Consider the following 19,684-nt stretch of genomic DNA (forward strand, 5'->3'; position numbering starts at 1 on the left):
GTCATTGAGTCTTACATTGATGAGTATAGTAAAACATATTTGGGGATGGAATTTGGAACTGAATGGTCTGTTTATTTTCAATGTTGGAAGGTAATTGTTGAAATGTATTTGAAGATTAGTAAAAAGTATTTGTACAGAGACGATTAAATGAATTATATATAGACAATTAGTCTCTGAATTAGTCATCAAATATCAGGGGTATATTCTAGAGGTTTATTCTATGTAATTAGAGAAAATTACAAAAAATTTATGTTGCAAGTTTTTGTATTAACTCATACTATATTAACTTGCTTGGTCTGAAGTTGTAACTGATCACTTTGATAGAGTCTGACTAATGTGTTTTAAAAACATACCTGCACACATGTAGCTGGACAAGCATTCTGCGGTGATTGAGCGTGAGCTGAGGACTGCGTGGGCTGCTTGGTGCCCAGCTTTCCTTGTTCTCCGACGCTCCCTTTCCAGTCATTACTCTGAAGGGCCACCCATCTGAACCTGAGAATTGTGTGTTAGGTGTTTTGAGTAGCTCTATTCAAACACTGCCATGGTACCCCTTTCAGGCGTACGGCATGTCGGCCTTACCTTTGAACCTGATAAAAGGCACTAGAAGCACTGCCTACGAGCGCCTGGAGAACACTGAGGACATGGAGGAAGTGGAGCAGCACATCCATACGATTCGATCAAAGGTAAGTCTCTGCCTCCGCTGGAAGCGTGATGTCACCTTGGCTTTGTGGTCCCTCAGGATGCCCCTCTGACACTGACAAACCTAGAACCCTTGACACTGTTTAAATGGTGTGCAACAAATACTTCAAGAATTATGTTAATTTTTTATTTTCTGAGAGTATATAGGATACTGGCAGTTTGAGAATTTCTGTGGGTATTTTAACAGCTAAAATAACCCTCTGCTTTCTTATGACCAAGACTTCTGCTCTTCTAAGTCACCATGATTTTATGTCTAATGTGTTTCATTGCCTCTGTTAGAGTCAAATTTGGATATTTGTTTAGCAGTCTAAGGTTACATTTAATCATGTGTGAAGTAAGTGTATTTCTAAAAACATGATAACAATTTTTTTCTCATGTCTTCTTTAAATAACACAGACATGCAATTTTTTTCTTTTAACAACAAGAAGGGCTTTAAACATCAGATGGGCACACGCTGTTGGCCAATCAACTCCTGTGTTTTCTTTTCATCTGTTATCTGGGCAGAGGTGGGGCGATGGGCACATGCCACATAGCACATACGTAGAAGGAAAAGATAACTTATCAACTATCCTGTTTCACTATGTAAGTTTTGAAGACCAATGTCAGGTCATAAGGTTGACAGCAAGTGCCCTTATTCAACTTAACCAACTACCTGACACAATGTGCCCTCCCACCCTTGATCACTGATTGAGAAAATGCCTTACAGCTGGATCTCATGGAGGCATTTCCTCATGAGAGGCTCTTTTCCCTGTGACAGCTCTAGCTTGTGTCGAGTTGACACACAAAACCAGCCAGTATGCATCCTTTCAGGTACCATCTTTCGAGGTGAGTTTGGAATATTACTTTTTGAAATTCTCAGCAGGCAGAGACTTGGCTTCCAGCCTTCCACTCAGCGAGAGCCGGTGATTTCTCTGCAGTGGTGCTGATCTCAGAAATACCCAAGGATGGGTGTGTGTATCCGTCTTGCTCACAGCCTGGAGCTCCCTGTGCTCCTCTGCTCCCCAGACTCTTCACCTTTCACATCTCTCTGTTCCGTATGCTCAGCATGAACCTAGGTTGAGCAGTAGGGTTGAGCAGTAGCCTTGCCGTAGCTTGAAGGATATGCTGTCTCCTGACATGAATGGCCCTTGCTAGGTTCCTGTTAGAGTCACTGTTCCCTCTGAATCCTCTGGAAGCCCAATGCCGCTGTCCAGCCTTGTGGCCTTCTGAACTCCATCTGCAATAGCCCTTCACGATAAGCTTTCAAAAGGGGTGGTTGGTTTCTGGGGACCTGGTGCCACCATGAAGACACATTTATAATGTGAGAGAGAGGCTCCTCTGAAAGGTTTTTTGGCTATTATCTTCATTTTGTTCTTTCAGATTGAGGCTACAATGGCATGTGCTAGAGATTGTGTGTTTTATACCTTGATAGGAACAGTACGGGCATCCTCCTGCATTTGGTGTTTTTGCATTTTTAAAATAGAGTCCCAAGTAAATATTTGTTCTTATGCTAAAAGCAGAAGGGCTGCTTTTATGAGTCATTATGCTCACATATTTTTACCACACATTAGGAATACTGCAGGTCCATTTCAACACAGACCTCTGCCAGGCTCTGTGTGTTAAGTGGCAGTGTCTGTTGTTTGCATTGTGCATTCGCCTGTGGAGTGTCCAACCTTACAAAGGCTACTTGATCTGCTAAATCTGTGAGTATTTTGTTAAGACTTTAATGATTTTAAAGGAGGAAAGGAAAAACTTGATTTTGTTCTATTGTTTATAGAGCAAAGATGGTCGACCTTTGTCAGCGAGGGATAGACGTGCCTTAAAGCAATGTGAAGAAAGATTAAGAACGCTTAAGAAACGAGAGCGGCACTTAGAATTCATTGAAAACAGCTGGTGGACGAAATTTTGTGGTGCCCTGCGCCCCCTGAAGGTAAATGGAGTTTTATAAAATGGTTCTGTCAAATCTTTTGCAAGCCGTTCTGTAGCACCTCTCAGAGAGGCATTGCACCCAAGAGCATGCATGGACTTTGGAGCTGAAATAACCAAGGTTGAGTCCCAGCTCTGTGACTGGTTCAGGCGAACATGGCATGCCACCATCAGAGACCCACTTACTCCTGTGCAGTGAGCCATTAGGAAATGCAAAGAAAAGGAAGGGAAAGTAACATGAGAATCTCAGAACATATTTTGCAGGTCTGTGCTCCTGTTGTCCTTGGGAGACTGGGGACACATATCAGGACTCAGGAATGAGATGAGCATCTAGAAGAAGATAACTCTCTGTTTATGAACTGGAGACCATTACTTTCTTCTCTTTAGAATCTGTTGTTTGCCAGCCTTCTAGTCTTGCCACTATGGCACTTGAATTTTGGAACCAGAATTTAAGTACCTAGGGCAGTGATGGCAACTCAGACTAAAAAGTAACTGACTATTCGCCGTGGAACCAGCTTTACCTGTTCTACATGTGGGGAACTTTCGGATATCAGACATCAGTATACAGTAATATTCAAGCTGTAATTTATGCTGCACATTTCATAGATTGGCTGGAAGTGAAGCTAGTCAGGAAGATAGAAAACAGGTTGGCTTTAAACTTTCAGATAAATGTTTCAGATTAGTGTCAGGTGACATATGCCTCCAGTCTCTGTATTTGGTAGGCTGGAACTGTAGGGTTGTGAATTAAGGCTAGCTTGAGCCACATGGTGACACTGTCTCAAAAACACAAAATAAAACAACATTTCAAAGAATGCCGTAAAAGATAGATCAGACAGGTTGTTATTTATCTACCATCTTGACATCTTTTGACATTTTAAAAATAAGAATATATTGCCCATTAAATCAGTTAATTTTTCTAGGTGGTCAGCTTTATTATAAGTGTCTTTTAGAATGCTTGTTTGTATACTTTTGTGGTGCTGGGGTTGTTTCAGGGTCTCACACATGGTTAGCAAGTACTCTGCCATTGATCAATGCACTCAGCCCAGAGGGAGCTATTTAAAGGACCCCACCCTGGTCATTTTCCCTAAGGAGATTTATTGTATCATACCAAAAAATCTTAACTTTAATGCTAAATTCTTGTCCTATCTAATGAACACTTACAAGATAATGCGATCTGTCATCAGCTGCTTTTGTTTACGCATGTGTTATTTCACTGAACATATGCTTAGAAGAGTTTTTAAATCAATTTGATTAAGTGTACAGATTGATTTTGCCAAATATAAATATGCGAATGCGTAGAATAACCACATATGTCTCTAACTGCACTTTGTCCCCTGCTCCCTGTACCCCAGACCACACTTTAGTTTAAACTTTCAAGAATTTCATGAAATACACTGCGCTTTGCCATAGCACAGTGTTGTGTGTTTTTTTAAAGCTATTTTTTTGTTTTGTTTTGTTTTTCGAGACAGGGTTTCTCTTTATAGCCTTGGCTGTCCTGGAACTCACTCTATATACCAGGCTGGCCTCGAACTCAGAAATCCGCCTGCCTCTGCCTCCCAAGTGCTGGGATTAAAGGCGTGCACCACCACTGCCCACTGCCTAAAAGCTATTTTTATTTATGTTTGTCTGTTTTGTATGCACGTATGCCACAGTTGTAGAAGCACTCATGGAGGCCCGAGGAGGCCCTTGCTTGGATCTACTAGAGTGGGGACTACAGGTGCTGTGAGCCACGCAGTATGGGAGCTGGGAACTGTTTTCTGAAAGCTCAGAACCACTTAACCACTGAGCCACCTCTCCAGCCCCCAGCAGTGTTTTTATATTTCTCCATGTTCTTCATGTTATGTAGTTTATTCTGCCTTACTGCTAAGTAGTATTCTGATATATGCAAATCATAATTTACATATCTTGATTATTTCCATTTTGAGACTAAATCTTTGTGCAAGTATGAGCTTTCATTCATTTTTTTTTTCTTAAATACGTGAGTAGAAGTGTTGGATCTAAGTTTAGTGCCCCACTTTGTGAGAAGCTGCCTAAGGCTTTCGTTTTCTTTTACCATGGTTACACTGGTTTTATTTGTTTAATGGTGAGCTATCAGTTGCTCCATGTCCCTGTCCCTCTTACATAATATTTTTGAGAATTGTTCTACCGAGGAATGGTAACCACTCATGTTTTGGTTCATTCCATTTATCTAGTGGTTCATGATACTGTTTTATGTGGTTGCTATTTGTAGGTCTTCTACTAACTGTGCCTATAAATCTTTTGACCATTGTCTAAATCAGAGTTTTCTCCTTAAATAGGTGTTTTAATGATATATTGTACTTACGTATGGAGACATCTCAGTACATATTACATTGTATAATCATCAGATTGGATTTTTCTACTATGACTTGTATAAATTTGTTAAGCATTCTATGTCAAGGAATTCTGTTGCAGGAAATAATAAAAAAAAAGTGGCACCAAATTCCCAGGCTACACCCTGCTACTCTGCCCAGATGGTCTCGCCACCTCTGCTTCTAGGTTAGCCCCAGCAGCAGCCTCTCTCGGTGGATTCTGCTCCCATTCCAAGCCATCCTCCCTGTGGTCTGAGGTCCCAAATCCCCTTAACCCAGAAAATCAAAACTCTAGAAGCTTATAATTAATCAGCCAGATTTATATATCAATAAATTCTCTATTCACAAGATACCTACACAGTAATGCCAGAGCCAACTGATAATGATATAAATTGCCCACCTAGATGAGACAAATTATCCTATAATTATCCATCCCTTATAAGATAGTCTTTGCTACCTGTACTATTTAAAGTCATGCAGAATCTGGATCGTTCTGTTCTTTCCCCATCTTGGATCCTTCTTTTCTCTCCTCTCTTTCCTCTCCTCCCCTCTTCCTCTCCCAAACTTTTCAGCCCCACCTTCCCTTCCACTGCCTAATCACCAGCTCTAGCCTTGATTTTACAAGTTAAGGTGAGGAGAAGGTTCACAAGAAGTCACCTGAGTAGTGACTCACTCCTTGTCCTCAGCCCCTCCTGGGAGAGCGGAATTAGCATCAAAATACAAGCCATGCCAAGGCTAGCCACAGCAGGACTTTGTCAGATATATTCATTGCTAGTATCATATCGCAATTTGTGCTTTTTATTTTAACATTATTTTTTCAAACAAATGCTGCTTATATTTTTGTGAAACCCAATTTATTTATTTCCCAATTGTGCTATGTTTTTAGAAATCTTTGTCTCTCCTAAGGTAGTTTTCTCCTACATTCTCAGGATTTTTAGTTTGATCTCACATTCAGGACTGTGGTCTGCATTGAGTTAACTCTTGTGACTGAAGCTTCATTACTGGACTCTGTAGACAGTCATGACATCAGGCAGAAGTTCTTCCAACTTTACCTTCCTTTTCCAGAGTTATCTTGATTGTGATAGAACATTTCCATCTAGAGTTGAGAATCAGTTCATAATTCTGTTAAACACCTGTTGAAATGTCTACTAGGGTTATTCTGGATTTACAAGATCTATAAGTAATTTGGGAGAACTGATGTTTTAACATTACTGAGTTTTCTAGTTTGGGAACTGTTTATTTAATCTTAAATTTCTCTGTCAGTGTTTCTTAAGATTCACTCTACTAGCTTAAAAACATCTTGAAAAATTGCTTCTGCATTCTTTTATATTGAATTAGAAATTATATTACTCATTTCAATTTTCAGTGTTTATTACTCATCTGTAAAATTTAAGAATTTACCTTCTTGCAACCTGGCTGGCCTATCAATTATTATAGCTTTATTGTAGATTCCTTAGAACGTTTTTGTTCTTGGTTGTGTTAACAACTAAAAGACAAGTTATTTATTCTCTTTTACTGTGAGGAATGACTGTGGTTTGGACAAGTGTCCCTTGCAGATAATTATTAGAGGCTGAGTGTCTGACTCTGGGGCTTCTGGAAGCTGAGGAGACCTTTCAAAATTAGAAGTAGTCTTGCCATCAAGAGTGTGACTCATGGGGGAGGTTAGGACCCGGCACTGTAGACTTCCTACCTGCTGTGAGGTGAGCAGATTACTTGGAATCCATTGCCTTGCCTTACTCAAAAAGCATGAGGCCAGCTGACCGTGAACCACGACTGATTAAAACTGAGTCAAAATAAACTATTCTTCCTTAAAAGTTTATCACGCCAAGTATTGTGTTGTGGTGATCAAGGAGAGAGTGCAGTGATGACTGAAGGGTTTCTGGTCATAAGCTTTTCCCCTATTCCGGTGTTTCTGCCCAAAACCGCTAATACAGTTGACTTGACATTTATTCCTATCTGTTATATAAATCCACCCACCACTCCCTCCTGAGTTTTGGGAGCATGAGCCACCATGCTCAAGTTACAGTCTGTATGAAAATTTGGTGCCAGTATTGCCTATTGCTCTATTCTTTAATTCTTATTTGTTTTTATCATTATATACACACACGAACACACACAGAAATTCAGAGATATTTTCTGTCCTTCCCCTCTCCCAAATATTGCTTTTTCTCCCATAAAGATGCCTGTTTATGTTGTGATTTCACATATCCATCCTCTCCCTGGGATATGTAAACCTCATTTCAAAGTGTGATGACTCTGAGCACAGGCTTTGCAGTCAGTGCTGGGTTCCGTCTTTGTTCTGCACCTTATTAGCTGTTTAACAGCTTGTTCCTTCCTCATCCTCAGCCTGTTTTCTTCTCCTTAGAATGAAGTCATACACTTAATTTTATATGAGAATTAAATGTAGCGATTTACGCCATACGCCCCTTGTTTCTGATGCTCTTGTTTGTAATATACCAGCTTTTCAATTGTTAAAACACAACAGTGGAACTAAAGACAACTGTTACATTACTGAGACAAATTTAAAAAGTAAGCACCTAACTCAGATAAGTTAGAAGATCCTTTAGCCAGAATCTGTATATAGTAACCACATTTTTCTAACTATACATACAGCCAGTGTTCATCAATACTAGGATAAACACTTTTCTGGAGGAGCAGGGGACCACTTTTAAAGCTCTAACAAATTCACTGGCCTGAGTAACCTAGATCCAATTGTTTACATATTATTTGAGGTTTCTTGTTACTTCTGTACCGAGTTACAATGTTACTAGTGACATCGCATATTTTTAATGTTCACTTGCGCTTGCTTTCTGTGCTTTAAAGTTGACGGTCTTAAGCATATGCGCAGTGATTAAGCAATCCATCATCCGGACAGTATCATCTCCACTCTTTCCCCAGCTTATTTCCCAAACAAAAACACCCTGCCCATAAAAATAGTCCCATTTCTTGATGACGGCTATTCTATTTCTTCTTTCTCTTAGAGTTTGCCTATTTAAGTGCATAAAGCAAAGAGTATAAGAAATGTACTCCGTATACAACTGTCCGTAATAAGACACTGTTAATGCTTAATGTATCAATAATATTAACAAATGTGAATAGATCCAACCCACCACTAGAATAATTTTGAAATTTTTACCACAATGCAAGATCCAACTATATGTTATTTAAAAGAGATACACTTAAACAGCAGCTTAAGATGACTGAAAAATAAAGAGGTCCTCAGAGACATCTTCTAGTGTATCTGAAGACAGCTACAACGTAGTCATATAAATAAAATAAATCTTTAAGAAAAGAATTCCACCTATGACTCTGTTGATATGAGTAAATAAGTTGAATAAAACAAAGCTCATTAAACAAAGAAATTTAGAAAAACCCAGTACAGTTAGAACACAGCATTTGGCAGGTAGCACATCCTTTTTCTGGGGAGAGACATTAATAGCTACTTGAAATTAAAGGCAAAAATTTGCTGAGAGTAAAATTTTACCTGTTTTCAAGTATGACACCACAAAATGTATTAGTTATGGAAGGGGAAATGACACTTTTACAGTGGAGAAACCTCATCTATTGTAGGACTCTCGCTGCCATTTCTGGCCCCCCCCCCAAAAAAATGCTCTTGAGAAATAGACCATTTAACTTGAAGGGCATCCTATAAAATAATTGCCCTGGTCTCAAAATGTCAAGGTTATGGGGGGAGGGGGTAATTAGGATTTGATCCAAGCTTACTGAAGTTGCATAAGCACTGTGTGATCCTGGGTTGCCTTCAGACTAGAAAAGATTGCATTTCATTAATTGACATGAACAACTCAGTTCAGATCTGGCTAAGGTCATACCGATATTAATTTCCCGACTCTTAAGATTGAATTGTAGTTTCATTTAAACACTGTTGCTGTTTGGACACAGGTACCAAGAAGCGTCTTATCTATCACTAACCACAAGCCATTCGTTCAGTGTGTATAATTATAGCAAAAATAATAAAGTAGGGTAAGATGCAACCCTTAGAGAATCTGGCTGACGTGTGCATTAGGGTAGCCGGCAGTACCACTTGTGGCCCATACACCACAACCTTTTTCCTAAAATTGTGACCATGTGTGCAGTGGAGGCAGAGGCCAGGAGAGGGATGTTATGGTCAGGAGTCACCACAACATGAGGGACTGTATTAAAGAGTTGCAATGTTAGGAAGGTTTGAAAGGCTCTACCTCTCAAACTGTCACTTGGAGTGAGGACTTCACCATCCAAATCCAGTATCTAAATAGTCTAAATCCTTAGGTGAAATGCACTATAAAGTTCAGAAGTTTCATTTTTACTAAGTAGACGCTCTCTCTGTCTGTCTCTCTCTCTCTCTCTCTCTCTCTCTCTCTCTCTCTCTCTCTCACACACACACACACACACACACACACACACACACAGTCGCACTCAAAGGCTCACACAAATCTCTCTTACGAGTTCTTTACCTCTTTTATTTCTCTTTTGATTTATTCTTCATAGTGAATGCATTTCTATGATTCTTTACATTTTTATGTACATAGGTGTTTTGCCTGCATGTATGTCTGCACACCATTAGCATGCATGGTCCACGAAGGCCACAAGAACATCAATCAGATCCCCTAGAACTGGAGGTGAAGGTGGTTCTGAGCCACCATGACAGTGCTGGAATCAAACTCTGGTCTTCTGGAAGAGCATCCAGTGCTCTGAACTACAGAGCCATCTCTCCAGTCCCAGAATGTGTAAACTTTTGAATTGTTTTGGTTGTAGGTTTCGGATATTGAAAAAGGCTCTTCTACATGCCTGTCACATTCAGTACCACTCCTCAGTTCTCTTGGCTTTATCTAGTTTGTATTTGAGGTCTTTAATATGTGGGATCTGAAGGAGTAAGGAACAACTGCATGAGGACTCTTTTCTCTTGTCTTCTCTGATCTCAGGAGCTCCCACCCGATATGAGAGTTCCTGAGATAAGATGGTATCTTTGACTCATTCAATTTGAAGTTTCTTGAGTATTTAAGTTAATACTATACCCCCACACACACACTGGAAATGAGTGTGTGTGTGTGTGTGTGTGTGTCTGTCTGTCTGTCTGTCTGTCTGTCTGTCTGTCTGTCTGTGTATGTGTATGTAAGGAGTGGCCAGAGATCCGTTTTGGAAAAGCCTTGGGCTATTATTTCTTCAAATATTCCCCCTCTTTCATTAAATCCCGCTGCTTTTCTTAGTTTATTTTATGATTTCCCGTATGCCTTTAAAACCGTTCACCCCTCTTCCTTGCTTCTTCTTTGTGTTCCTTGGTTTGTTTCTCTTTAACTCTCTGCTCAAGTCTGCTGGTGACTCCTTCTAGCGAACTCATTTCCATTATTCTATTTTTCACCTTCAAAGTTCTAGTTCACTTTTTAATAAATAGCCTTTGTATCTTTGCTGTGGTATTCATTCTGGGAGGTTGTTACACCCCCTTGTTGTCTTAAAGTATCTTTTAGGGGTTCCTACTCCACTTCTGACTATGCTGTTCACAGATAAAAGACTCAGAAACCTTTAGATTTATAATACTCTTAAAAGTGTTATAGCTGGGCAGATATCAACCCTCTATGCTCTTTTGTCTGCTTTTCCTTGGTGAGCTCCAAGCTCTCACTTGCCATCTTCCACCTGGGCCCCTCCTGCTCCATCAGGCCAGCCCTCATGGCCATGCGCTCTGCTCATGATCCACCTATCCCATGGCAACTTTCTTCCTCCTCCTCTCTCTCCTCTCTTCCCCTTCTCTCTACCTGGGACCGCCAGTCAGGTAACTAAGAACCTGTCTACTTCTGTCTACTGCCCAATCACAGGCTTTAGCCTTTTATTGACCCGTTAACTCAGGGAGCAAGGTTTGCACAACAATAGCTAGTGCACCTGTGAGAATTCGCTTACCCTGGGGCAAACAGGTCTTGGGGTACAGAAATTAGCATTTTAATACATAGCCTTACCAGACCAATTCCCAATGTATCTTCATTGATACTGATTATTTGCTGAAACATTTTAACATGTTGGTTTTACTTTTTAAAAATGTTTTTAAACAAATATAAAGTTTTTGTCTATTAATTCCAAAGTCCGGGTTTTCATAAATGCTTATTAATTTTTTATTTCCTTTATGTTTACCATATTTTCTGGGTTTGATTTTATTCATGAGTCTCCTCACTCCCTCGTTCCTTTCTTCCTGCTCTCCCTTCCTCCTTCTGTCCCTCCCTTCCTCCTTCACTCTTTCTTCTTTTCTTTGACATATCCTTGGGTTTTTATGAATTAATTTCACAACCTCTCTTCTTTGATCTGTATTCACCTTAGCCTCTATCGGTTAGTGTGTCGATTAATAGTGAAGTCTTCTTAACGTCTTGCAACCCATGAGACTCAGCCTCTGCCTGAGCATCTCTGTGTGTGCCGGTGGAATGCAGCAACAAGCTGGCAGTCTCAGCTCTGCCTCAGCTGTACTTCCTTCAGGGGTTTAGGCTTTCTCACATCTGTTCTGAGCACTTGCATAGCCCTGAGCATACACAGCTCATTTTAGATTACTAGGAAATGAGAACCTGAAACTCCCAACAGACATCTCATTTCCTAGACCTTCTTTTAAAGATTTTTGGTTAGTATATTTTTGTACACTGTTCACTGACCCTCGAGGCCATGCGGTTCAGAGATTGCTTGTCACTGTTTGCAGCCGTCACAAAGGCTTTTAGCACTGTGTGAACACCCATCCAGGTCAAGTACAGGCCATTTTATAAGTAGTTTTCTTGAGAACCACCAGTCAGATCAAGTGATGGCATTTTTCTGGGAATGGTACTTTAAAGAGCTTCAGCCCACTTTTGTTCTCTGTGTTATCTCCAGACTGCTGGCCTCTGTGACTGTTTTCAGGAGGACCACAGCATTAGCGTGGGAGATTAGGAACTAGGGCAAGTTCAAGCTCACTGAGTCCTACTCAGGTTCATCACATTTTCTTGAATTAATGGCCCTGCATTGCTGTCTGCGTTTGGTTCATCTCCGTAATGTGGAAAATGTTGGTTCCAGTCATTTGTGCTAGCTCTTCTATGCCGTTGTAGGGAATAAATGCGTTCAAAGTTCTTACTCTGGGACTTTTACTGGTACCACATCTACAGCTTCTCCTTCATATAGAAATGGACATCTTGGCGAAAGTATAATCTACGCTTCTAGGTCAACTAACTTGCTATTCTAACTAGTGTTGTAGTAGATGCTTTAATTACTCATTTTAGTGTCTGTATACATGCTGGGTGGGGAACATCATGAAGTATTTAGATTCCTTATGTTTATTCTGTGATCTTAAGTGCTAAATGCTCTAACTCATATATACACTGGTAAGACAACTAAGCATTTTTATACTTACTGTTTGGAGGTTTTTTTTTGTTTTTTGTTTTTTGTTTTTTTTTTGATCAAAATGTAACAGAAGGGAAATCTGTGACTCTTCAAGGTCTGCAATTTCTGTCATGTTGTAGTGCTACTTATTGGATGAGTTCCTTGCCAGTGAAATCCTTTTCTAATAATGAGTTCTCAGAAAGGCCCTGTCATATGAGATAGGTCGTGTAGTGTTGCTCACAAAGGTCCTCTTGACCCTCTCCTGCTGCCCTTCCTTCCTTCTCATCAAGCGCCAAGGGCATGCTGTTTGAACTGGAGAATTCACAAAAGGCAAGCCTAACTGTCTTTTTCAAATTTGATCTCAGGAGCTCCTGTTGTAGGGCAGGTAAAATCCCATGCTAGCATTCACTTCTTTGAGCCTCCCCAGCATTCTGAAAGACATTTCAGTATCATGTCAAATGAGATTTCACATTCATCTCTTCCATCGTTTCCAAAGGAGAAGCCAAATGGAACTAACCTGTGCTTAGAACAAGGCCATTTTTCCTCTGGCCTCGCCAGCTCTTTACCTGGGTTCAGGTATTCCTTCAACTTAAAAAAAAAAAAAAAAAAAAAAAAAAAAAAAAAAAAAACAGATCTCAAGATTTTGCTGCCATAGAATCCGTTTCTTTTTCATTTTGAAACAGTTGTTTAGAAACTTAGTTCCAATATTTTGTTTCCTCTTTTTTTATGAGCATCCCTAAAACAAAGTTCATATTGTAAGACATGAGAGTTCGAACACTTGATATATTTGCCACAGAAACATTTTCTATGACAGCTCCCCAGATGGAAGGAATTTTTCTGGCTCGAGATCTGGTTAGCACTGTGTGTGTATGCACTTTGTGTGTGTGTGTACATGTGTGTGTGTGTGTATATGTGTGCACACGTGTGTGTGCGCACACATGCATGTGTATGTGTGTACGTGCACATGTGCGCGTGTTTGTGTGTATGTGTGTGTGTGTACTCTCGTGAAGTTACTTTTCTCTTTAATGTCCTTTTCGGTAATAGAACAGAATGTTTTTGATCAAACCAAAGTTTTCTTTGTTTACTTGTTTGTTGAAACTTTTAAATGTTTTACTTCTTTGCATGTGCATTATTAAGCAGTCCCCTGGCGAAGTTTTGAGTACAAATAAATGCTAGGACTATATACTAAATTAAATTGTGCCTTGCATTAGATCATTACTATATGGTAGAAAGATTTTATGCTTTCAGTATCAACATTGAGAGCTGTGTTCTAATGAATGTATTTTTCATTTTAGATTATTTGGGGAATATTTTTCATCCTAGTTGCATTGCTGTTTGTAATTTCTCTCTTCCTGTCAAAGTAAGTATAGTAGACATACTTTCTAAAGCACTTAGATAAAGTCTTCGATAGCATTCATTTTGGTGCTGAGTTCCATTAGTGTAGCCCATTCTACCTGAACAGTCTACCTGAATACAGCATTTACACAACAATCTCTAAAAGGCCTCGTAATGGACAGTGTTTCCTTTTTACTTATTGACAATCTCTGTGAAATATTTAAGCCAAGTTTAATTTGTTTCCTATGGCTCAACAGAAGTAGCATGCTTAGGTTAAAACAATGTTCTTTCTAGCTGGTGTGGAAATGTGATGGTGTAATGTAAATTCATTCTTCCCAACTCTTTCTCTTTAGTTTGGATAAAGCCCTTCATTCAGCAGGAATAGATTCGGGCTTCATCATCTTTGGAACTAACCTGAGCAATCCATTGAATATGCTTTTGCCTTTGTTACAAACAGTAAGTAACATGTCAGTCATTTTATATCAAAACACTGTGTTACCCTGTCCCATTAAAATCCTTATTATGCAAACTTACAAAAGTCAGACATGCATGGGAGCTCTGGCCAATTTTTTTATTTGCAGATGCTTTCTGCATTGGTGTTGGTTTATAGATGATTATATAGCTGTGTATTGGCACACTGTTGATATGAGATGCATACTATTACCAAAGGAGAACGCTTCCAAACAGTATTTGGGTTTCATTTTTTAATTAAGTACATTTTAATAAGTACAAAAATATAATGTAATTTATTTAAGGATTTTTCCTTCCTTAGGATGAAAACATGATAGTAGCTGGGGTTTGATGAAAAAGTTTTGGTTTTTTTTTCTTTTCTTTTTAAGATATTCTTATATTAGCCTATTCTGAAAGGGAATTAGTCTTTTAATTATCAAATGTAAATAATGGTTTCTGGTTAATTTGTTTAATTTCTAGAGCTTTCATAGCTTGAATTTTAAATGTAATCTTCATCTCTTTTCAGGTGTTCCCTCTTGATTATATTCTTATAACAATTATCATCATGTACTTCATTTTTACTTCAATGGCAGGAATTCGAAATATTGGCATTTGGTTCTTTTGGATTCGAGTAAGTATGTGTTATTTTCTGGTTTTTGTTCTCATTACTCTGTACATTATTTCTCTCGTGGCAGTTTATTCTCTTTGTCGTTTTGTGTGTTATTTGAGAAAGAGCCTGTAGCCCAGAGTGGCTCAAGTCTGTGATCTTCCTGCCTGTGCCGTTCTTCCGCTAGGAGGATAGTGTGTACAGCCATAGCCAGCTGTTGTATTTAGAATACACTACGTATCAATTGGTAGGAAAGGTGATAGGAATACTAAGGCTTTGCTTCATGTTAAGACAAAAGTGCTTTCTTTCTAGATCAGGAGGGTTAAGTAGGAGTGTGTGTGTGTGTGTGTGTGTGTGTGTGTGAGAGAGAGAGAGAGAGAGAGAGAGAGAGAGAGAGAGAGAGAGAGAGAGAGAGAGAGCGCATGCGTACACATGCACACAGAGAGATTTAGCAGTGTTTGGAAACATTTTTTAGTTATAATTGCTAGGGACTGCTGTGGAAATCTAGTGGATAGGGATCAGTGACACTGCTAATTAGACATGATGTAGCACACAGAGCAATGACTAATCAAACCGGAAATGTCAGCACGGCTGAAGCCGAGAAACCATGGCAGAAAGTGTGCTGTCTGGCTTAGTGTTTAATTGCATTGGACACACAACGAACTCAGTGGGCTCAGTGACGTGCAGAGACTTCCTTCCCTGTTAGGAGTTGGATGGCTACTGTTAGCCCTCTGTATGCATGGTTCCCCATCTGTACCTGGAACCTACCAAATGACTACAGGTGCCAGACTTGTCCCCTTTCCTTTTTCCTTGAACAATGTGACATAATTATGGACCCCACTCATGTCAGCTATAAGTAACCTAGGCATGGTTTAGAGTACTCAAGAGCCTACAGAGACTACATGGAAACCCTCCCGCCTTTCACACAGTGGAGTTAGTATATGCAGATTTTGCTGTCACAGTGGACCCCTAGAACCTTCCTCACTCTCAATATCAAAGACAGCTGTGACTAGTGCTTATTTTTTTATATTCATCCTAAAATAATTATAAATCTAAATCAAAGCTGAATCAGATACACATTACTACTAGATATGAATCAAAGACAAACTAATAAATATGTATTTGGACTAATAAATATGTAATCGTCTCGCTGTGTGGGGGAATGCTCTAGTAGTTACATGTACAAGGTCTGATGGCGCTGGGATCCTTTCTGTCTCTCTCATTGGGAGTGTTTTATGATGTCACCACTGCTGGGCATAAGGGAATATGGGACATGTTCATTTCTAGGTGCCGGTGCTATCATCTCCTCCAGAACAGAAGCTGTTAGCCTCTACTGTAACTGGGAAAGTAGAGGAAGATGACGCCTCAGTTACTAGAGTTAAAGTGCAGTTCACCATAAGATGAAGCGAGTGGCATCATTCTTAAAATTACAGTTAACACTTTAATTCCTCTTTGCTTCAACACAGATAAAAATGTCACAACTATAACCAGATTATCATACATTTTCAAAGCTAATATTTTTAAGCAGAAGTTAGTATGAGAGTATTATGACTATTTTATAGAAATTAATACTTACAAATTTGTCACATCTGTGCTTGTGTGGGAATGTAATAAAACTAGAACTGTACACGTATTCTGAATACTTACAGTTTGTGTTCACAATTTTTAGTTTTGTAAACATCTGAAAGCGATCACAGTGAAGTCAGGCCATGGACGTATAACCTGGTGATCACGAGTGAATCATGTTTATTTTACCTTATTCTGAAATATTTTACTAGTATCCTTTGGACATAGGTGCTCTGACAGTATTTTAGAATCCACATAAGGTTAACACTAAAAGCTTTACGGGGGAAAAACGTGGTCTTTTTCTTTTGTTCTCAAGTTACTTGTGTTTATTTTGGAACACTGGAACTGTCTTGTCTGCATAAGGACTGGAAGTTTCAAAGTAACGTTGGTAAAACTTTGTCGTTATTTCCCCCCAGTTATATAAAATCAGAAGAGGGAGAACCAGGCCTCAGGCGCTCTTGTTTCTCTGCATGATCCTTCTGCTCATTGTCCTTCATACCAGCTACATGATCTATAGTCTGGCTCCTCAGTACGTGATGTATGGAAGCCAGAATTACTTAATAGAGGTAAGTACAGAATGTAACATTCTGCTATTTCTATATTTTGGAGATAATGATTAAAAAATAAAAATTAAACTTAGAAAAGAACTTTAGAGATATTTAAAAAACAAATCTTATTTACTATTTATTAAATTTATTACTGACAAAACTGTTTTTTTCAAAATTTATGAACATTTTGTATGCTTCATACTTTTTAAAATAAAATAATTGTATTATTCATTAAATGAATCCTGTGACACTAAGCTACTGTGCTTTTCCTCAGTAACTTATTGACTAAGAATCCTAATGCTTCTACAAAAATAGCAGCTTAAGTAATTTTAATAATGTGTTCCCCAAAGTTTCAGAGAACATGTCATGTTTGCTGCTGTAACTCGGTGAGAGAAACTTTCTGGATAGTTTTATCTGGGAATAATTGGGATTCTTTAAGAATCCTTAGATTCCTTGCTATATTTTTCTGTTTTCTTGATATCAGTGACTAATAAAAAACAACTGTGCTTTTTAGGTTTAATTGAGTAGCAAGTTTGGATTTATCTCGGCCAAATTAGATTCATTGTTTGTCTAGTATATTCGTTGTTTGTCTGTTGTTGTGATAAGACACCATGACATGGCGGTGTGTAAAAGGGAAGGGTCTGTTTTGGCTTGTGGTTCCATGGGGAGGGTTAGTGCACAATAGCAAGGAAGGCAGGCAGGCATGGGTGCTTGTTATTTAGTGAGAGACAGACAGACAGATAGAAGAGGAAGCAGGGAGGAACTGACAGCTCACATCTTAACTCTATCCACAAAGCAGAGGGGGATGGGAAGCCTTCTTACTCTCAAAGCTCATCCCCCGCTGATGTCCTTCCTCAAGAAAGGCCACCTTATAACCTCCCAAATTACATTGTCAACTCAGGGCCAAATATTTAAATACTCAAGATGGCACAGGGGACTTTTCTGTTCGAAACACCACATTCCATTTACTCCCGCTTCATAAAACGCATCCTGCAGCGCTTTGATAGCATTCATTTTGAATTTTAACAGTTTATTCCCTCATATCACCTGTTTCCCCCGCTGCTTAAATGGAGCCTCCGTGATTCATCTGCCTTCCCGGATCTCTTTTCTCCTGTTTTCCTCCAATCTTTGTTTATATATACATGAAATTAAAAAAAAACAAAACAGCAAAATAGAATTTGTTCAATAACGTCATTTGTTTTGCAAAGTACTTGTCACTCACGTCAGATGAGTGGTACAGGAGTCTGGGGACACCATGCTTGATCAGTAGATCACATGACGCTGTTGCTCTCCTGCCTCGCCACAGATCTGCATTCCTTCTAGGAATGAAGACTATTCTTCTGTATTGAGAAAAGATAGTTTTCCTATTTCTTCCTTCCTTTCTGCGGTTCTCTCCACTATCCACCTTCCTTTATCGTCCCTGCCCCGTCCCATCCCACATCTCTGTTTCTGAGTAGTGGCAAAGAGTGCTTTTGGAATAGGGTTTTTTTTTTCTCGAAGCAGTTTTGCTTCAGACTCCAAAGTGCTGGGATTTCTAATGGAACCCAAGCTACACGGCCTTCACCTTTTCCTTTTTGATGTTACCTCCTTCTGAAAAGAAGTTCTGCTGTTCAGTAAATGACCTAAATCATTATTGCAAAATCACCTTAATATTAAATGTACCATAACTAATTATCTTATGATTTATATTAACCTTTTAGAATCTTATTCTAAATTAATATTAGTCTAATACTAATGGCTAATCTACATCATTAGTAGAAAGTAGAACATGAAATTGGCAATGTGACTGCTTTAATCCAAACACATTCATGACTACAGTGTTTATATTTTAATCCCATTCTTGTCTTTCAGAGCAATATAACGTCTGATGCCCATAAAGGCAATTCAACCCTTGCTGTGCCAAAAAGATGCGATGCAGATGCCCCTAAAGGTAAAGTAGCTGTTGTGAAACTGTCTTAGAGTTTTTAATGTGTAAGAACTTAGTGAGGTCCCCCAGGGGAAGGTGCGGTTAACTACCTAGTGGAGCCTGGTAGAATGATAGGCGAAGGGAACTTCGGATCGGAGACACTAAAGGTTTCAAGAATGTATTTAGTTTGTGCATCAAGTTCAGGCTGCCCCCAGCTAAAGAAAAATGCACACGGTTGTGCGCTCGAGAGTTTTGAACATCATTACTTTAACATAGTAGTTCTCAACCTGTGGGTTGTGACCTCTTTGGGGTCAAATGACCCCTTCACAGGAATTGCCTAAGGCCGTTGGAAAACAGATGTTTACGTTATGACTGTTCTGAGATTTCATTTTTTAGATTATGGGAATGTGGGTTATATGATGTCAGAAGGAAATTGCAGAATTAGGAATGAGATCATTGGCTCTCAACCTTCCTAACACTATGAATCTTTAATACAGTTCCTCATGTTGTGGTGACCCCAACCATATAACTGTCTTCAGTGCTACTTCATAACTGTAATATTGCTACCATTGTGAATCATAATGTAAATATCTGGTACGTGACACCTGGGAAAGAGATGTTCCACCTCAAAGGGTCATGACCCTCAGACAAGAACCAGTAGAACAGCATTATCAAAGGTCTGAAAGTGGCACGAGATCCAGGAAAGGCTTGCAGTAAGGACATAGGAGTTATCTTGTGGCTTATTATTCTAAAAGTTGAATTTAGTAGTTATGCACCAAAGGGATTTCAGGTCAGCATGGAAGTACCGTTGATACCTAATTATCTCAGTTTTCCATAGAGTATAAGTCCTAACTGTCCACCAGGATTTGTTGGACCATGAAGTTAACAATGGGAGGAAGTGGTAGTGGTTTCTGATAGTTCATAGAAGGGACCCAAAGAGTTCGTCTGAAAATAAGCTAATGATAGAGATAGATGATAGATAGATAGATAGATAGATAGATAGATAGATAGATAGATAGAT

The 19,684-nt window shown here is 39.2% G+C and overlaps 1 protein-coding gene across 1 annotated transcript in view; it reads left to right on the forward strand.

The window, feature by feature from the left end:
* The window catches only part of Lmbrd1 (LMBR1 domain containing 1), a 75,424-nt gene that overhangs the window by 40,639 nt on the left and 15,101 nt on the right, over positions 1–19,684 (forward strand). The window contains exons 8-14 of the mRNA XM_028767236.1: positions 558–683; positions 2,456–2,608; positions 13,547–13,611; positions 13,940–14,042; positions 14,563–14,667; positions 16,626–16,775; positions 18,609–18,687. Coding sequence (XP_028623069.1) covers positions 558–683; positions 2,456–2,608; positions 13,547–13,611; positions 13,940–14,042; positions 14,563–14,667; positions 16,626–16,775; positions 18,609–18,687 — 781 coding nt within the window. The remainder of the gene's footprint in view (positions 1–557; positions 684–2,455; positions 2,609–13,546; positions 13,612–13,939; positions 14,043–14,562; positions 14,668–16,625; positions 16,776–18,608; positions 18,688–19,684) is intronic.

Source organism: Grammomys surdaster, unplaced genomic scaffold, assembly GCF_004785775.1.
Source record: "Grammomys surdaster isolate TR1022 unplaced genomic scaffold, NIH_TR_1.0 171, whole genome shotgun sequence".
NCBI classification, from domain to species: Eukaryota; Metazoa; Chordata; class Mammalia; order Rodentia; family Muridae; genus Grammomys; species Grammomys surdaster.